The sequence below is a fragment of the Polyodon spathula genome, unplaced genomic scaffold, assembly GCF_017654505.1.
Source record: "Polyodon spathula isolate WHYD16114869_AA unplaced genomic scaffold, ASM1765450v1 scaffolds_665, whole genome shotgun sequence".
NCBI classification, from domain to species: Eukaryota; Metazoa; Chordata; class Actinopteri; order Acipenseriformes; family Polyodontidae; genus Polyodon; species Polyodon spathula.
In genome coordinates this window covers 45,460-65,694 of record NW_024472154.1, presented here as the reverse complement: position 1 = coordinate 65,694, position 20,235 = coordinate 45,460, and the positions used below count along the sequence as shown (strand labels likewise).

Here is a 20,235-nt window from a genome sequence, read left to right as displayed (position 1 = left end):
CATAGAGTTCATAAAGGGTCATTGAGATTTGTAAATGCCATAAAAAAACAAATCATTAAACGATTCTGCTAGTGTCCACAGGAGGGCAGAGTGGAGCTGCTGTGAGCTCTCAGAAACGTATTGAAGAACGCAAACCACTGCATTGCGTTTGCAACGGCGATATTGTAAAATGAATTGCAGTCTGTGCTTTGATGCATTCGAGTACCAATAACCAGACGGAAGGAAATGAATATTTCTCTGTTAAACGTCTTTTTTATGAGCTAGCGTCCTTGCAGCCGGAAGTTTGGGTCTTGTTTCCAAGGAAGCAGCATGTTTCTGACTTCCTGCAAAGACGGTTTGAAATGGAGAGGCAACAGCTGATTAAAAGAGTCGCCGTTTTACAGGTTGGTTTGTGGAGTTTATTTATTTTATATATATATATAAAATCACTCGTGTTTTTGGCATAACTTATATGAATTATCCTGCCTGCTTAATTAACAAATGGGAGATGGTGATCCAGGTTGCGGAATTGTTGACAGGCGAGTTCAGCTTTGTTTAGTTTTGTTATAATCGTGTTCACATGTACAGTATTTTTCTTTTTGAAATGGGTGCGCATTATTATTGATTAAGCGAGTTTTCTGCCCGAGTCTACATTGCATAAATAATGCGTCTTTTCAAACACCCTCCATACCCAGTGCTTGCTGCGTGTCTTTCCATGCAGTGCGCAGTGGTCAGCACGAAGGGCTGGTCTGTGCTTGCTGTGCCAGTTTGGCTGAACGCGCCCATGCAGATCTCCAGGTTGTAGAAGCAATTTAACGCTGCTGTACCGCTTGATCCAGGCTTGCGCTAGAGGTTACCTTGTCAGAAAGAAGTTCTCAAGTCTGCGTGAGGAATATGAAAGCATTGTGAGAGAGATAGAGGGAGACTTGGCCCTGCTAGAATGGCGCGGAGAGACGATACAGAGACCTGTATTTGTGAACAAGGTAAGCTTACCCCCATGTATGTTTAAATATGTTAATATTTCTCACAAATGCTACATAGGTTAGAGAAAAGTCTATAACGCACATTATCTTTTCAGTAAACATTACATTTTTTTTGATTTGCAGAAAAGGGCAGTGTCGAAGGCCAGCAACTGTGCATCTGTAGAGAAGCCTGCAGAAGACCACAGAAATGCTGATAACATTAATAAAGCAATATGCAGGACTTTAGAAATGCTGGAGCCCGAAAGAGACACGGATGGTAGGACGGTATTTGCCGTGGAACAGCATCCCCATGAAGAGAGAGCGGTTCCTGAGGTCCTCTGTGAGGGAGCACGGCACCTACCGGAGTCTGTGGAAGCCTCTGGCAGTGTGTCTGAGCCTCCACCTTCAGTGGAGGAGGAGGAGGAGAGAGACTTGAGGAGTTCCACTGAATTGACGTCTGTGTGGAATAGCACCACTCAGGACACTGGCTCCAGTGTTATCCACAAGGGTAAGAGACCCTGGAGCGAATAGATGAGCACAATAATAATCCTGCACACAAGCTCTATGGTATTGTAATGAGGCGTTAGGGCTCTGCATTAGCAGATGTATTATATTTCGCATGGAGAGCCCAGGGAGCCACCTTCTTAATCTATTAACCTCCAAATATTTTGACAGATCTAGTCATGGAAACAATTGCATTACACTGATCGGCAAAGCGTCCAGGCGCCCTGGTATTTAGTGATTGATGGTGTGCGTTTACAATGCTGGTGCAGTGGCCGGTTTGTTTTGATTGCATGATTGATGCTTTCTTTGTGTTCCTTCATTCTCGTAACATCATATCTGGTTCTTTAATAAACCCCAGTGTTTTGTTCGGCTCAGACTCTCTCTGCAGAACACAGAGCAAGGAAATGCCGAAGTCCAAAGAAGGCCTGCGGCTGTACAGAAGTAACCTGGCTATGGAGCTACTTTGGCTGCAGCAGGCAATCGCTAGTCGAAAAAAAGTAAGAAAGCCAGCGACCCTCACCCCTTTAAACTGAGTTTGTGACATCACTTGAATCCAAAACCTTGTCGTTTGATAATCAACAAACGATTATCAGAGACGACGATCTATATCCGCCTGTAACATTGCACTGAGAGACTATGCAAACTGTTTGAGTGAGATATCAATCGGCAGTATTTATTTATTTTTTTAAACCACTCCAATTTCATATGCCACATACGTTTTGGCTAGAGTACGTTATCAAAATAACTGATTTAAGTTTGTTGGTATAGTGAAACAGATTCACACTGACAGCGTGAGAAACACGATTCCCGTGTGAAATGTTCTTTAAAATGTGACAGCCCCCTGTTGAGCCCTGCCTGCTTTCTTAACACAATTTGTGTTGGCTACAAAAAAGGAGTTGAATTCTATCTTGATTATTTCATTGGCTTGTGTGTCTTTTCAGTATTTGGCCCTGAAGCAAACACTGGGACCTCCAGCGCGATAGAGGGGTATTATACATGTGTGGGTGCGTCAAGTGGCCCCTGTTGGATACATCCTACTCTGCAAAGGACTGCTGACAGTGTGGTGTGTCAGTGTGGTTTCCAAACACTGCAAGACATTTGGGATTGTGATTTCTGGAGTGTTCCAAGCCATTATTTAACTACGGTTGCCAAAGCAAGATGTCACAGCCTTGACCTTTTGGAAACGTAGGTTACACCACACTGTCCTAGTATGGTTGTGTTGTGTCTCAGAACAGTGTGTGAAAACAACACACAAATAGAGTAAGATATGCAGAACGCCTTAATGATGTCATTCTATCTTATCCTTCTGGTGTCTGTTTGTATAGCATGTACAATCCTAGCACATCATATTCTACACATAGTGTCACCTGCAGTATTTTGATATATATTATGTCTACCGTTAATGTTTTTGTAAGAAATGACAAATAAATAGCAGTATATATTTTTCCAAAAGGTGCTGTTTTATTAAGTTTGTGCTTCTATGCATTTAATAAGTGTGACATATCAGTTGCCACTGCACTGGGTTTCTTTTCTACTTGCTGAGACTGCTTGATATTCTAGAAGAAAAATGGCAGTGAAACTTTGCATCTGCTTACCCTTAATTCTAACGTCAAGACTAAAAAGACTTTTGCATATTTACTGTTTAACTTGACTTTCAAGGAGCCTTTTCTGTTTTGATTTCAACCGTGCAGCTGGCTGTAGCGTTCTTAACACGGGTTTGGCTTTCACTGTAGATGAAATGCTGCACAGATGAGTATCGTCTGTGAAACAAGACGCTGCCGTAAGCAGTGCGCTGTGCGGCTGCATTTTTAATTAAGGAAACAGCTAAGGTTTTTTTTTGTGCCCAGCCTGAGGAATGTGGCTGTGTGCACCAAACGGAGCAACACATTTGATTAAACATTAGCCACACAAAACATTCCGCTTGAATTGAGTAAGTACATGTTTATGAACCTAAAAGTTGTGCTAGAAGGTTATTGATCTATTGTTGCTCGGTATGGTAATAAGATGAAAGCACAAGAAACGCCCTGGAATCAAGCTCCAATCCATCAGTCCATCAAAATCTTTATTAAACCAGACGAGTCACTGGCGAGATGCAAGAGGCACCAAACACAATGAATAAGAAGTTCAAAACGCACAGTCAATCATAAAACAGGAAACTGAACAGCAGCTTAGCAGCTACAGCTCAGGAGAGCTTTGTTGTGAGCATAGCAAAGGCCCTCGGAAAGTGAGATCGAATGACTGATATGAATTAATGATTGAGCTGCTGCTACTCCTCAGCCAAATGGAATTTGTTTTGGTACAGCACCTGGAGGTGTATTTACTTTAAACAGCCCTCAAGTTCAGACCCTTGCCCTCTAGTCTAGTGGAATTTTATTGGGAGCCAGTCGTAATGATCCTGTGCTGTGTTCCGATTCAGGGGACCTGGCTGTCAAACAGTGAGGTGTTCGGTTTATCTTGTTGACTCTGCCTTCAAGGGTATGCTGGAGGGTTGGTTTACAAATCCTGCTATTGCTGGAGTCGCTGCCATGGCAACCAGGAAATGCTCCTAGCATAGCCACAGTCTCTCAGTTTAGACAATACACACAACACAAGGCAAGCCGAGGACTCTGCTGAGCAGCAGCAGCATAAAAAGCCAATCATATTTGGGAGCTGAACTTTTTTATTCTTTTTGATTTTTAAAAAAATGACTTCTCACGGGACGGTGCTCCCGCTAACAAAGAACGTGGTGGTCTACAAAAACGGGGACCCCTTTTTCAACGGAAGGAAGTTCGTGGTGAGCCAGAAGCAGTTTGCGACGTACGAGTCCTTTCTGAACGAGGTGACGAGCAACATCCAGGCTCCCGCGGCCGTGAGGAACCTGTACACCCCTCGAGAGGGCCACAGAGTCCACGACCTGAGTGAGCTGCAGAGCGGCTCTCAGTACGTGGCAGCTGGCTTTGAAAGGTTCAAGAAGCTTGAGTGAGTACCCTCACCCCTTTAAACTGTCAACGTCTTGTGCTGTTTCCCTGCTTCCTTAGATGATGTCAGTAATTAAAAAATAATTACAGTAAAAGATATGTAACCTGCATCCACTTGAACTATGTTCTCATACCAGCCAGTAAACCTTGCTTCTATTTTTTTCAGTATAAGTGAAGGACCTAGGTTCCTTGAATAAGCAGCCACAAATATTCAGAACTTTAGCGGTTAATTTCACTAGATGTATAAACTCATGGCAGACTGTTGAATTAAGCCTTATTTTATAGTGACACTAGATCTAGTGTCAGTAACTGGTTTGATATTCGTAATGAGAACTTCGGTAGTAAATGCCACATGAACTCGCATGATTAAAATCTCAGCTATTAAAAGCCTCTTGCCACCGCTAGTATATTACTGTGTAATGTTCATTGTTTTGCCAGTGATTATTAATGTGACAGTTCAGAGGGAGGATGAAATCCCATGAACAGTATTTGGGTCTATTTTATTTACAGTTCAGTTCATTTTGGTAAATTTTTTTTGCAGCTACCTGAATCCAGGCAGTAAAAAGCCTGCTGGGAGCAAAAAGAGGGATGGATTACAGGTGAGTCCTGCGGATTTTATATATTGCTCTCTCATTATAAGCCTTTAGACAGTGGAACTGGTTAAGGATAAGGATTGGATCAAACTGCTATGCAGTGGGAGCCTTATTGCATTATATGGGAGGAACACTGCACATGCATGCTGTATGTGTTGTGTATATTTTGCTGCCAAAAACGTTTGTCTTCAACAATCAGTAACTTCACCAGTAAAAAGGTACAGTCCCAAATAAGTATATTGGTTGAGCTTCATTCTAGGACCTGTTTGTTTAAGAGCAAAGTGTAAAGGGTGCTGTGTTGGGACTGGAGCTCCCTCGCCCTTGAAAACGACAAAGGGGTTGTTCAAACTGAACCTTCACACTTTCAGTGCTGAGAAACAAATGAGCTGTTAAAGGCTCTGTCAAACAAGGTCACTGTGTGTAAGACGCTGTCTTCCCACGTCTGCCACATTTGCTGGCGATTAATTGAAAGGCCTATTTGCGTTGCTGGGAAAGCAGACAGATTAATCGTATGCGTCTCGCCAGCAGCTGCTGGCCTGGGGATGGGGTTTGTAAACCTGCGTTAAAAAAAACAAAAACTAAAAATCACAAAAACTGACGATCTGAGTACTATTTGGGAGGGGCGTGGTGGTACTTGTTACTCGACCTGGTGTCAAAACCAAAGGAGAGCAGTTCCCAAAAATACCCTTCAAGGCTCAGTCAATCCGGTGTCAGTACCGAGGCGACCATTCCCACATTCACAGTCTGTAGAATAACTTCTTGCACCAAATGTCTCTTCCAGTTACACAGCCTTGTTTAGCCCAGCCGAGCAGAGGGCAGAAGGGAGGTCACCATGACCAAGATTTGTTACAGTCGGCTAAACAGTTCTTGCAGCACACAGTGCTACCCTTAACAGAGCAGAATTTACCCGTGGCATTGCATTTCCACACAAACTGCATGTAACCTTCACCTGCATTCACTTTATAACACGGGAGACCTGGCACAGTGCAATCTCTGAACTGTAACTGCTGAAAATGATGGTGTAATCACAAGATCACAGAGATGTGCATGCCACCTGTCCACTGCTATCCTCACTCGGGGGGGATAATGAAAGGTGTTGCACGGTTGATCCATTGTTTGACTTGGCCAGTGACTCCACATGGCCACGGGCCTCAAGCAGGATAGGGAGAGTTACAAGTAAAATCTATTCTTTGATCAGAAACAAAGAGAGAAGCCTTTACTGATTACCACCAGACTGGAGTGCAAGTCCAGGCATGCCCTGGAATCAGGCCCCTAATGCAGTGTTTTGATACAGTGCAACCACTGCCTTACACTTCGTTTCATCAGCTAAAGATATTTTCAAAGGCTTGTTTAATTACGTGGTTATCAGAATTTGCTAATGGATATGCTGGCATCCTCTAGGCTTGCATTATGGAACAAGTTAATATTTTACTATAGATTTGGCTATATAGGACTCCATACCTAGACTAAAATATATAATTTGTACTTTCATTAGTGTGTTTGTAATGTACAAAGTTATTTTTCCTTTTAATATATGTTTCAAAATGTGATTGATTGATTCTGACTACGACCACAGACAATGTGTTGCAGAGAGGCCAATATTAATTCTTGTTTTTAATCCCAGTCCCTGTGCAAGAAGCCCTGGCACACCAGTACAGAATTGGGTTTTTAATCCCCGGCAAAAGGCTTTTTTATTTAGATGCATGTTTGTGTTTCAGATAAGGCCTGTATATAGAGTGAATGTCTCTGCAAAATGGAGGAAGCACATCCATATGCCATCTGTAATCCAGTAAGTAAACTGGGTATGTACCCATACTCACAACTCCAGTGTAGAGGTAGTGCAGCTGACACCGTGTTATGTGTAACTCCATTGTAAGGCACAGTATTATGTAGGTAGGATATCACCATTGCGTGATGGACAAAAGAGCAGGGAGGGTACAGTGTGTTAATAACAGGTTGGTGTGTTGTTTTGTAACTGCTCTGCGGTTCACCTGTAATAGAGGAACATCCAGGAGCGCCTGTATGCTGCACACGTTCTGTGTGGCCCCCTAGCTTGTTCTAGCACACCCAGCACGTTACAGCAGAGGAAACTTTGTAAGCGACGTGCTGTACAGAACTGTGCTGTTTGCTTTGCAGCGTGTTTCGAAACGGGGACCTGCTCTGCCCCCCTTTCCGAATAATCATCCCCAAGAACATGCGCCAGGACTGGGAGAACATCCTCATTGAGGTGACAGAGAAAGCAAACCTGAGGACTGGGGCTGTTCGCAGGTGAGGGTCGTTTAACATCTGTTATCAGAGGGGTGGACATCCGCCGTCCTGGATATCGAAATGGGTAACGAATGTGATCAGGTGCAGTCAAGCCCATACTCAAACTGACCTGCTTTCCCTCCATGGCTGCCTGGGGCTCTTCCAGGGGATAAGCCAATAAAAAGAGGAAAGTAAGGCTTATTACTGTTTTGGATAATTTTTGGAAAAAGTATGATTGCTGCCACTTGATCATTTTAATCAGAATGAACTATCCTGAACTCGTGTATGTGTGTCTATATATATATATATATATATATATATATATATATATATATATATATATATATATATATATATATATTAGTGGATATGTATGTATCTCCCTGTGAAACAGTAACCATGTGTTCGATACTCAGGCTGTGCACAGTAGATGGGGTGACGGTCTCCAGCGAAGAGGAGCTGGTGAGTGGACAGTACTATGTTGCCGTGGGGACAGAAAAATTCAAGAAGCTGCCCTACGTTGAGCTCCTTGTGCCTAAAGCACCAGCACACAGCGGTCTCAGGTAACAGTGATCAAGCTGTGGAAATGACATCCACAAGAGGGCGAAGCAACCCGGCAGGTGGCTGACCCCCTTTAACTGGGTGCTATTCGTATGCAGGAGGTGTTATTTTGAACGTATTAGTGCAGCATTTTCATTGGAACGCACGTGGCTTGATGACAGTGGCATCCTTCAGATTGCTTTTTTCCACTGTGGAAGTTCAGTTTCGTAATTGTTTTTTTTTAGCTTCTGTTTCCATTTCTTTCAGAAACCACCCAGGGAACAGACGCATTACAAAAGGAAACGAGGTATACCATTTCAACAAAGCGTTTCGCTCGCTGTTTCAAGCAATTTAAATAGTCTTCTTGACCAGCTAAATATCATGCAGCACTGTGCAAAAATAATTGCAATATTTCAATGATGGAAAGTTAGCAGGTTAGGGGAGGATTACTCAATACAGTATCTAGAGTTACTGTATTTTACATAAATATAATGATCTCGGGTTGTCGTTGTTTAACTGCATTTTGATATGTTTATCCCTGATTTGGTTTACTAGTACAGGAAAGCTACCAGTGTTCCACAAGATGGAGTAAGCGATTCTGCTCTCCTGCATTCCCCAGAGGAGGTACAGTCACACCTTGTATTCATTGATATAATAGGTAGTGAAGCCCTATCATCACTGTGTAAGCTTTACAAAAATGCATCGTTCTGCATCTTGCTCAGATGAAAAACAACTGCTCTAAACTGAAAAAGTAGAAGCTTGTGAACTTTACTGGAACCTCAGTTTAATGGCTCTTCCGCTATATATAGGATCCCAAATTGCAGTAGCTACTGTTTGAATACAAAGAACTGCCATAGTTGGTTTTCATAATATTGTGTAGGTACTCCTGGCAATTAGTGATTATATAATATTTTTTTGCAGTCTGACAGCCGGCGAGTGAAGTCGACAGGAGCGGCAGGTGAAGACATCAGCCCCGTCTCTCCCCAGGCCAGGAGGAGGAAACCGCAGAAAAACACCGGGAAGGAAGAGCAATCCCTCTTCTACGCCAAGCCAGTCCGGGTCCGACACTCCACGAAGAACTCCAAAACCACTCCGCAGGAGACGCAAGAGGGTGAGTGGCACTGACATGATTTATCATAGTCAGCTTGAAACCGAACTGTCCGTGTGTTCAGCACACCGTGGGCAAGAGACTCTTAACATGCCACAGAGCAGTGAGCAGGGGGGTGCGCTCCAGGTTTTGCTGCTGCACTGTGGTTAAATTGTTCACTGCATTGTGCTTGTTGTAGAGGACTCGGGGGTGTTTAAAGTGAACCGGGAGAGACAGGAGGTGCAGCGAGCCCCCGAAGTGCCTGAAGATGAGAACATCAGAGTGGAGCTCCCAGTGGATCAGGTAACTGCAGCTTCCACTGCCGGGACACAGGGATCAGGTGGGACAAAACAATAGAAACACGGTCAGCAGTGCAGGGCCGCCACGGGCAGCCAGGAGCAGCCAGGACGTGACATTGAGTCAGCAGGGCTTTTTAAAATGCTCTACATGACCGTTTCACAAAAATAACAGCTTCTAATTCTTTTAGGGGAGTTTAGGTTGAAGTCTGTTCTCAAGAATGCTCCTTCGAACTTTTGCGAACTTATCTGTAGTATGAGTTACTGTACATGCAAAAAAACATGGTTTCCAATCCTGTAACTTCCAGAGAGTTGCAGAGACTGTTGAAGATGAGACGATAGCAGCGTACGATCATGGAGAAGATGAGGTAAGGGAACAGGGATTTGATTAACTAGTCCTGGAATAAGCCATTTCTGATCACTTGTGTGGAAAGTACAGTGCACGTGTAAAATTTACAGTAGCATGTAAAAAGAAGTACCATACTCCTGTACATGTAAATGAAGATATTGCGTGTTCAGTTCTATAGGGTTCCCTCTTATCATTAAATTTACCAATTACATTTCTTTTTTTTACTATTGAAGGTAGTGAAGTAGAAACCTGCAGGATTTGTGAAAATGACCTAAATATGAATGAACCTCAGTCACAAATGAGTGATCATGAAAAAACAAGGAAGCTCTTTAATTCTATAGTGAAGTTAAAAAAAAAAAACAAGTGAGTAAAGCTGATGTGTTTGTAATGTTATAATTTCAGAGTGAAGCAAAGATTCATGGTGATGAAGCAGTTCCACTGAACCATACAGATCGGGTAGAAAACGGGGTAAGGGAATATATCTATATATATATATATATATATATATATATATATATATATATATATATATATATATATATATATATAGTGTCAGATAATGTCAGATCAGATAAGTTGCAGTGTGTCTTAAGAAAGGCCGGGTTATTATCCAATGACGTGTCATTGTCTTTTATTTTATTGAAGGAACTCTCCTATCGGGAAACAAAAAGAAGCCCTAGGCCTGAGAATCGTAGCTCACATGACTACCACAGTGTGAAGCGGAATGGAAGGACAAGCCACGCCTCCTCTCACAGGCTGCAAGAGTAAATGATGAGAACTGGAACACGGAGAGGCAAGCGGAACTTAAATATTGTGCCAAGCCTACAACACAATTGGGTCTATTCAATTGCTCTAAACAAATAACAACACAATTGGGTCTATTCAATTGCTCTAAACAAATAACAACACATTAGGAACAAAAACTGTAATTTGACTTGCTTTTAAAGACGATACACCCAAGGGACTCGTTTTTCAAAGTCCTATTCTTTTAACGATTTAAAGGACAGCAGTTTTTTGATCACTCTTTTAGCACAATTGAAAAGACCACCGTGTGCCTACCATGGTACCATGCCTGCTCCCTGCTGTATGAGTGCATGTCCATGTTTACAGTATTGTAAATACAAAAATATATATATATATATATATATTGTTTACTGTAGTCATATATCCTCAACAGCCCTAATTATTATTTTTAAAATACACCATTGTATTTATATAGAACACATCCATGAACCAAAAGGGTATGTCCTTTAAACATAAAGAAATTATATGTAGGCAAAAATATTCATAAAACTTGCATCTGATTATACCAAATACTAACACCAGCATTCCACACTCATCCTGTAGGTGTATCTCTCGTCTAAATGTGTCAAGTCTGGTGTATTAAGATTTAAATACAGCGATGAATATTACTGTATATAGAGAATACTAGGTTAGTTTAATATAACGTAAGGATATGATTAGTTGTAATGTATTTGATTTACTTTTATTTGTAAAAATTCACCAATGTACAAAATATTTAAAAACCTTTATAATACTCTTAAGTCAGTGTTTCTTGTGAGATATATATATATATATATATATATATATATATTAGATAGATAGATAGATAGATAGATAGATAGATAGATAGATAGATAGATCTATATATCTATATCTCTCAATACCAGGAATGATAATGTAATGTGTAATTTGAAAATATCTGAATCAAAAACTGTAAAGAAAATAACAATTGTTTTATTTTAGAAATACATATTTATGTGACATACATAACTCAATAGTTACAGATTTTTTTTTTTGCAAGAGACAAACTGTTTACTGTCTGGAGCTTACAAATTACTTCAATATGTCTACTTAGTTTAAATAAAAATCTAACTTTATATATATAAATGTGGTGTGTTTTTCTTGAATGATTTGGAAGGATCTGTGACCTGCATGTTCCTTGTTTTTGCAACTGCCCTTTAAGTGTAAACACTCCTGTCTGAAGATCTCATTTTATAGTGTCTGCTGCAGCTTGCACACAATGCCGCGATAAGGACAGCATGTACAGTTCTTGAGAATCTTCCTTCTGAAGATTCCTTGGTATGGAACCAGGACGTGTTTGGAGCACACAGTAGACTCAGGTGTTGCTGGCCTCAGAGCACCTGCATCAGTTCCTACAACCAGGGCATGGTCTGTAGTATCGGGGCACTGTGTAGACCAGGGCAGTCCATGTGACTGCTTTTCTTTTTCAGTATTTTGCTCCCTTTTCATAGTTGGGTATACAAGCTATCTCTTTTAGCTGTTCTCCCCAACAGAGCTGGCCACACAGAGTGTAACGCCAAGCATAGTGAGAAACATCCCAAACACAGCCCCTGAAATAAACAGTAAAACATCTGAGCTGTGCTGTTAGAAGCTGAAATGACAAATCTCTTCAATCCAGTCTTGTTTCCACACTGCTCACCAGTTGTACATGGATGCACAATATCAACCCTAACTTAAAACTCAATGGTAAAACTACAGTGCAGTAGAGTGGGTAAAAGGGGGTTAGGCTGTTTTGTATTAGACACAGTGGTTAAACACATTCTCTTTATTGAAATGTCATAAAGCCACTGCCATTGCTCTCCTGATTAAGCCCAGTCTTACAAGGTTGATTTGATCAACCTTTACCCCATTTACATAATCCATTATATTGGAGCATCTTACAGCACTGGGGAAATCGCCCCGAATTACATCAACCACCTATTCCTGGTTATCTTGTGGTGTTGCCTCTGATCTATCTTTTACTTACGTTTCCCACCAATTTCTTCACCCAAGAGCTTCCCTGTTAACAGTGTAAAGAGGAATGTGAGGGAGCTGGATACAGGCACAGCTAAAGACAAGTCTGGGGAGGAGAAAAATACAAAATCAAATAATATTTAAAACGTGTGTAAATGTTATGAATAATAACTTACATGAACACTAATATTATAACATGAACTTGTTTACAGTATAAAATAGCGTGTTATAGATGTGTCATACTAAAGGCTATCAAGACAACTGCACCTTGACTTCAGGTGCAGTTGTCATGACAGCATAATTAAGTGTGTCAAAAACTATATTTCTCCTTATAACAATCACATACTGCCACAGTGCCATGCACTCTGTCAATGGGAGAGACGCAAATATAAAAAGCAAAGTGCACCACTCTACCTGTAGAGGCCAGTGTCAGATAGTAAATGACTGATCCACTCTGATTCAAAAGAAACGGCACCAAATACTGAAAAGGAAATTACACCATTAGGGCATTCCGGAACACTGTGGAGTTATAAACAGTTGAGCCTTCAAATGTTTGTGTCTAACATATAATAATTATTTACACAAGAAAATGCGTAGCTAGTCTTAAATACATTATACTGGATATACTTGCACACACGATAATGCCGACCCGGGGTCTTTTTACCTCTGTGGTCACACATTGTGTTTGAAGACATTCTTACCTTATAATTGAGAAAAAGAAACCGGATTTCTGCAAGAAACTGCAAGACCGCGTTCCCTTTCTTCACGTCTTCGATTCCCTCGGTCCCTTTCTTCAGAAACGGGTTTGTCCCTCCCCACAACACAGCCACGATCACAAGACACGAAACTCCCACTGCGGGACGGAGACAGGGTGCACACTTACTTTAAACTCGAAGGACGCTTTCAAAGAATATTTCAAAGTGCTGCTTTTTTTTTTTTTTTTTTTTTTTTATAAGAGTGTTTAAAACGATATCATGCAAAAATAGTTATTTGAAAACGGAGAATACGCTTCAAACATTCTCTAAAAAAAAAAGTTGAAAGGGGTTTTATGAACTCCAAACGTAATACTGTATATTAATTACAATGGGTTTAACACATCATTTTTAAAAAGTGCTTTACAAAAGATCCCTTAACACTGTAGTTGAAAGTTTGTCAAGGGAACCACATTATCTAGTTGTGGTTTGGGGTCACAGGCAGTATTTATGTTTGTACGGGGACTGTAACAACCGGGTCGTTAAAACAGGAATCTGCCAGCCATGCTAAGCGGCTCCTTCCTGATACTCGTTCGTGGTTTTTTTTTTTATTCCAGTTTACTAACACAGCAATTAGTTGGATAACATAACCATTATTACATATCCGTGTCGCTGCACAGCGTTAAAGAAAAACACACAATTTAAATCGGTAGGTTTTTGCAAAATAAGAAATATATACACAAACTCACACAGCGACACCATGGCAACAAGGTGGAGACCGGAAGCTGAGTGTATCAGGTGACCGCCGGAACTCCCTTTCTTTCCGCTCGGTGCTGCATGCTGTTGTCAGGCCCGGGTTTCTGCCAGTCGTCTGTTTCGCGGTTTTGTACAAATATAAAATAACCGGAGAGAGACTCCGAGTCAAGCAGCGCCGATATGGTAAGTGAGACAAAAAATCAGCCTGGTGTCGCTGTGCAGTTTGGCACTAGGGTGTGTGGTGCTGGGTTAGGGCTGTGAACACAAGGCTGCTTTTTCAGCATACACAGGACCTCTGGAGCTGGTTCAGGGCTCGTAAGCGCTGTGAGCACACTGGAGGGTAAATGTTGTACAAGAATAGTTCATGTGAAACCGTTATTAAAACGCATATTGTGAAAGTACTAATATAATCATTGGGTGATGTAGGCAAACTCAATTAAAACACTCGTGTAAGTGGTTTGGATCGCTTCATGTTATTAGCTGTGTACTGTCCGATACTGTAAACGCACCGGTACACAGATCTGTTATCTCACTTGGGTCGTGACTTGTTAAATCTGCTTGGTCGCCTATATTATCAACTCTATAATATTTTCTGCAGTAGCCCCAATTCGTGGTAGTTTGTACTGAGACGTTTATCCCATGTTTATTGATGATGATTTATTTGGCAGATGTTATCAGTACCACCTGGATTTTTACTGGCACGAAGGCAGCTAAAAACACAACGCAGATAACTATAATTTTTTTTTTTTTTTGGTAAAAGGTTTATAATTAATTCCAGCTGATTTTGTTTTGTTTTTTTTCAGAGACCCATCCTCTTGCAAGGCCACGAAAGGTCAATCACACAGATCAAATACAACAGGGAAGGAGACCTCATTTTTTCTGTAGCTAAAGATACGGTATGTAGTTTTGTTTATTATTTATTTATTTATTTATTTTTTAAAAGCTTGCAGATGCATATTCTGTGCTGAGAAACCAGCGAATCGGAGAGAGCTGCTGAGAATGTGGGATGTGATGGAAGACCTGTGTGCGCTTTACCTGCCAGAGTGGAGACTTGATTGACAGTCTGGACTGTATGCATTCCACAAAAATAGGAGCAGAAGCTTCCTCCCTCCCTGATACTTGTTTGCCACTAGATCACACTGAGCCAAAGGAGTGTGATCCTGCGACTGTGACATAATATCATTTCAGCTGTTCCTGCAGGCAGCCAATACATTTCCATTGGATAAATAAATAAGTCAATTCATACATATATTTTTTAGTAGACTGATGTTTTTTCTTTTGTCCTGAATTCTTTTCCGAGATGTGGAGCTCTCAAGAGTTCTAACAAGGCTTTGCATGATAACATCGTCTTCATCATTATTATCATTGTCATGATCATGTTTTACCTATAAAGTTATGTCAGACATGCCACTATCGTATGCTTTGTGATTAATCATGGTGGCTTATTTACGTAGGTTGTCAACGCCTGGTACTCTGCAAATGGGGAGAGACTTGGCACGTACAATGGGCACACTGGAGCTGTGTGGTGTGTGGATGTGGACTGTATCCTTTTTCTATGGTATATCACATATACACTTTGTTTTAATGTTAATCTGTTTGTCTTGGTCCTAACTCTTCTAAAGTGTAATACACAACACTTCAGAGGCTTGATCGAAATGAACCACATGGATTTTGTGTTCATCCTTGGAACTTATGCAAGCAGGGTTGCCAGTCAGTGTTAGTGGCTGAGTATAGTTCTACGTACAAAATCCAGCATGGACTTGGATATATTATCCAGAGCCATGAGACCAGTTCTGCTGTTCCTGTTAAAGGTTGGCTGTTGTGTTATCTCTTTTTCTTCTCAACTCCCTTAGCTTGGATCTTCTTCTGAAAGGGATCTCTCTGTCTAAATCTGGTTTTGCTTTGTGTTTGGGTAAAACGCAGTGTTGGTATTTTTATTGCCTTAGTAAAGATCCACTTAGTCACTGATGAGTGAGCTTGAACAATTCAAAGCTGACATGCCTGGTGTGACTCAGTAGCCGAACACATGCTCCCTGCACTGTGTACACATCTTTGTGAATGCCTCCTGCCTTAACTGACTGTTCAGGGGACACAAAACATGTGCTGACTGGCTCTGCAGATAACTCCTGCAGACTGTGGGACTGTCAGACAGGTGAGTGCAACACTAATATAGGGGTGAGATTGACGTTGAGAAAACTCTCGGGGCTGCTAGTTGCACATGTTGGGGGCCCAGTCACTACGCATTTATTCCAGTGTGCCATGATTTTAGGTTTATAACAAACTGGTAATATTAAAAATGCATACACAATTGAGGAAAGAAAAAATGCTAATGCAATTGCAGCACTGCTTTGTAACATTGGCTTATTGTAACTACTGTGTGACCAGCATTACACAAAAATATAGTCAAGACAGGACTAGCATTATTCAGCATTATTGCAAATAAGAGTTTCCTGGTGAAAATCTATGCATTGGTTAAGAGTATTAAAGCAGGACATCCCTGGAAACTAAATGTTGCTTGTCAGTGTGTCATGCTTCCTGTATAAATGAAAGGTCTTCAGATTTATGAAATTCCTTCTTCATGCAGGTAAACAGCTTGCCCTGTTGAAGACCAGCTCCGCGGTGAGGACCTGTGGCTTCGACTTCAGTGGAAACATCATCATGTTCTCCACAGACAAGCAGATGGGTTACCAGTGTTTCCTGCACTACTTCGACCTCCGAGACCCGGCCCAGATTGGTCAGCAGTTATCCTCTTCCCTTTTGTATTGTCATGGCGTGAGAATTGCCCTGTGTAAGCTACAGCGGCACTCTGTTCAGCTCTCCTGTGCACAGCAGGCAGTGTGGGTGTAATATAAATCCTGGGAGGAGGACAGCAGCAGTCAAGTGTTTTAAGTTTTTTGTAAAAACTATTTGGAGGCTGTGTAGGTTTTAAGTTCGAGATCCTGTGTTTTTATGATTTTGGTCTCATTTTGTTCAATAAAGTATGTGTTTTGTTTTTAAAGAGGACAACGAGCCCTACATTAAGGTTCCATGCAGCGAGTCCAAGATCACCAGTGCGGTGTGGGGGCCGCTGGGGGAGTTTGTCATCGCTGGCCACGAAAACGGAGAAATCAACCAGTTTAGTGCCAAGGTAAGGAGTGATGTCCTGGAGTGACCAGCACTACCTAGACACAATGGGCTAACAGTGGGTTTCACAGACCCCAAATACCAGTAATCTTTGACTGCCTTATCCAAGGCTGGTTTCACAGACCATGATTAGAGCTCAACTTAGACTATCTTCTTAACATTAGGGTGTCCAAAATTAATGCTAATTGTGTCTGTGAAACCAGCCAATAAATTGAATACAAAATGTATATGATGTTGGTATATTAGGAATACCCTAGATTTCTCTTCTGTTATTAACTCTTAAACACAGACCTGTAGCGAGATATGCTTATAAATAATGTTAATATGACTTTGTAGAGTACGAGGCACTGAAAATATGAAATGTCATAAGAGGGTTCTTTGTTATACTGCAAGAGTAAAAAGTAGAAGCCCAGGCATTATGAGGAATTTTGTGCTGCGTGTGAAAGTCTTTTCTTAATTGTTGTGTTTGGGATGACGAGAGCTGTGTGGTTTATCTCTGTAGTCTGGCGAGATCATAAAGACAGTGAAGGAGCACAGCAAGCAGATTAATGACATCCAGACATCAATTGACCTGACCATGGTTATCACTGCTTCGAAGGACAACACTGCCAAGGTCAGGGGGGGGGGGGGACGACTATATTAAGCACATTAACACATTTCAACAGACTCGTTAACACCAACAGACCAACCTGCAATCTACTGGAATATATTTTTCTCAGGCTGTAAATGTTATCTGTTCTTGTAAGTACATGCTTGTGAAAGCATTTACATGTAAATGATCGTACACACTATGTTATTTGGGAAGTAGCTCGGGATTTATTTATTTATTTATTCATGTATATTTTTTTTGTTGAAATTGGATTCCTGTTTCTGTACGATAGCTTGCCAGGCTGATGGTGTAATGGCAAAGTTTTATCAATTAGAAGTTTGACATTTTTAGCTGTTTAGCACAGTGATAACGCATGTTCTCATCTGAACAGGACCTGAGGTTTTGCATATATTGTCTATTTCTACTTGGCATTAACTTGTAATCTTTTTCTCCTTTTTTGTGCAGTTGTTCGACTCTTACACGTTAGACCACATTAAGACGTTTAGGACGGAGAGACCGGTCAACTCTGCTGCTGTCTCCCCAGTAATGGATCATGTAAGATGAGGTTTAGTTTCTTTGCACACAGCTGCTGTGCCCCACAATCCTGTTCAGTGTTTGCTACATTATTTCACAGTTCAGATTTCTGTGTGCTGTACTTCAACAGAAATGGAATCAGACCTGAGGTCAGTCACTTTTGGAATCGTAGTGGAGCCTTGGCACACCTTTTGTAACTGTAATCGTACCATATAATGAATGAATTCCAGTTCAATTATGCATTTATTTGTAATCCGATCATTACTCTTGTATTGCCGCAGATTACAATGAAAGCAGGAGTGCCTTCACAATTTAATATACAGTATTTGTCACAACCTCGCACCCTAGTCCCTTTTCACTGCCTTTCCTCTCCTCCCTGAAATACGAGCACAGATCACAAAGCACTGATAACTGCTATCATTGCCCCTGCCTGCTGGGAGCCCTCCTCACACATCGCCTGCTGTAGACAGTAATGGAGAGAGTCGTTTTTCAATTGAACGTGTTCTACACGGTCGCATGCGTCGGAGACGAAGGTTATTGAAGTAAACGTTGCAGTTCATTTTACTAACTTTGTCATGCGTGTTACTTCTGTTTATTATAAGCACACGTATAATTACAATTACAGCAGAATTGTTTGAAATTACAATGCTGTTTTGTTAAATGAGTTACAATTATACTGCAGTAATTATAATTTACAATTACACTAAAAAGTAACAAACAGCTACACGTGAACACATTTATTCTAAATAACCCAAGCAATGATCACAGGTATTATATTATATTGAATTATATTGCAATTAATTACGAATCGCAGCGTTGCAATTGTGAGTGTGAGTGAAAAGGCTGTGAATCCGGTCCTGCAGTGTTTCTTTTATCCTCCAAAGCAGTTGCCTGTTATATCATCTACACAAGTATGAATGACCCCAGGTAATCACACTGCATGGCTGTGTTGACTTCTCTGTATAATACCTGATACTGCCTCCATTGTCGGAGCCGCAGTGGCGTTGCCTGTTACAGTGGTGCACTTCCCTGTCGTTAATTATGCTATGCAAACACTTTAAAAGGGGTGAACTCCTAAGTAGTGTTTTGGTTTTTTAGGTGGTTATGGGAGGTGGTCAGGAAGCTATGGAAGTAACAACAACCTCCACAAGGATCGGCAAGTTTGAAGCCAGGTCAGTGTTGTAGAATAAACTCAATAAACCTCGCCTCTTTTTACGCTATACCTGATTCACTAAACGTCCTGCAATCTTGATGACTACTCTTTCATAGTAGCTACGTTTTTGTCCCCCCCCCCCTCCCCCAGGTTCTTCCATGCAGCTTTTGAAGAGGAGTTTGGGAGAGTAAAGGGACATTTCGGACCCATCAACTGTGTGGCTTTTCACCCCGATGGAAAGAGGTAAGGGGATCTTTCCAGATCTCAGATTGCCTGCAGCAGCGTCTTCAAAACAAGGTCTTTTATGCACAGTGTTCTAAACTAGTGGCCAGGAGTTTTGGGCTTTTTTTTTTTTGCTGAATTGCTGTGTTTTGTAGGAAAAGCAAAAAATAAAATGTAAAATTGCTCTACTGCGCTTTTAAAAACTGTAGTGAAACGGTCACATCTAGAACTGTCTGTAATAACCATACTATATGATATACAGAGCTCCCTCGCTATAACGCGGGTCTCTGGGGACACACAGTATGAGCGTTGTAACCGAAGAGCGTTATAAACGAGAGCCTTATAGCGAGGGAGCACTGTATGCCCTTTATTCTGTGTTAAATCACCTGTATATAATGTAGTTGGGCCCTCCATCTGTCCATGCGCTTCTCAATGTCCAAAGCACTTGTTTTTAAATAAACAAACGTGTGTTTTCTTCTCTTCACAGTTACAGCAGTGGCGGGGAGGATGGTTACGTCCGAATACATTACTTCGACCCCCAGTACTTTGAATTTGAGATTGAATCTTAGAAAGCTATTGGAAAAGGAGTTGCCTGCATACAGCCGCGTCCCACTTTTCATTCACATTTTTAGAAAGTGCATCTAAAGCACTGCATACAGTATTCACTTTCAGTGCTCAACAGTACACTTGTCAATTCCATCTTTAAATTATTGGGTAAATTGGCCTGGCATGGTATAAAGGACATTCAGAAGTCATTTTTATGGTAGTTTTCAATGTTTTGTTTTTTTATATCAAGAAAAACAAATTCCACATCCCCACCAGGAAATATTCTGTTAAGGTTCATTATTATTATTCTTCTAAATAAACATTACTACAGTTAAATATGATCCTTGTG

The 20,235-nt window shown here is 41.1% G+C and overlaps 3 protein-coding genes across 4 annotated transcripts; 2 read left to right on the top strand and 1 right to left on the bottom strand.

Annotated features, from left to right (window-relative positions):
- The first annotated feature begins 148 nt into the window (after positions 1–148).
- Positions 149–11,051, top strand: dcdc2b (doublecortin domain containing 2B). Of its 2 annotated transcripts, XM_041240694.1 has the most exons (16): positions 150–383; positions 819–962; positions 1,086–1,449; positions 1,821–1,942; positions 2,387–4,403; positions 4,944–5,001; positions 6,714–6,784; positions 7,132–7,263; positions 7,659–7,805; positions 8,050–8,089; positions 8,338–8,406; positions 8,704–8,893; positions 9,069–9,172; positions 9,474–9,533; positions 9,917–9,982; positions 10,160–11,051. In XM_041240694.1, the coding sequence occupies exons 5-16, from the start codon at positions 4,129–4,131 to the stop codon at positions 10,280–10,282; spliced, it is 1,335 nt and encodes a 444-aa protein (XP_041096628.1). In that variant the 5' UTR covers positions 150–383; positions 819–962; positions 1,086–1,449; positions 1,821–1,942; positions 2,387–4,128; the 3' UTR covers positions 10,283–11,051. The 2 variants fall into 2 exon arrangements, with proteins under 2 accessions (XP_041096629.1, XP_041096628.1); XM_041240695.1 differs by lacking the exon at positions 7,659–7,805 and having other exon boundaries at positions 149–383.
- A 238-nt stretch (positions 11,052–11,289) lies between these two features.
- tmem234 (transmembrane protein 234) lies at positions 11,290–13,779 on the bottom strand. The gene is made up of 5 exons (XM_041240705.1): positions 13,713–13,779; positions 12,973–13,124; positions 12,686–12,752; positions 12,285–12,377; positions 11,290–11,868 (listed from the first exon to the last, which is right to left on the bottom strand). Exons 1-5 carry the CDS (start codon positions 13,723–13,725, stop codon positions 11,792–11,794), a joined length of 402 nt encoding a protein of 133 aa, XP_041096639.1. The 5' UTR covers positions 13,726–13,779; the 3' UTR covers positions 11,290–11,791.
- A 10-nt stretch (positions 13,780–13,789) lies between these two features.
- eif3i (eukaryotic translation initiation factor 3, subunit I) lies at positions 13,790–20,227 on the top strand. The gene is made up of 11 exons (XM_041240704.1): positions 13,790–13,902; positions 14,523–14,615; positions 15,174–15,261; positions 15,806–15,871; positions 16,304–16,453; positions 16,719–16,846; positions 17,345–17,455; positions 17,897–17,986; positions 19,064–19,137; positions 19,269–19,361; positions 19,828–20,227. The coding sequence occupies exons 1-11, from the start codon at positions 13,900–13,902 to the stop codon at positions 19,907–19,909; spliced, it is 978 nt and encodes a 325-aa protein (XP_041096638.1). The 5' UTR covers positions 13,790–13,899; the 3' UTR covers positions 19,910–20,227.
- Positions 20,228–20,235: the final 8 nt, after the last annotated feature.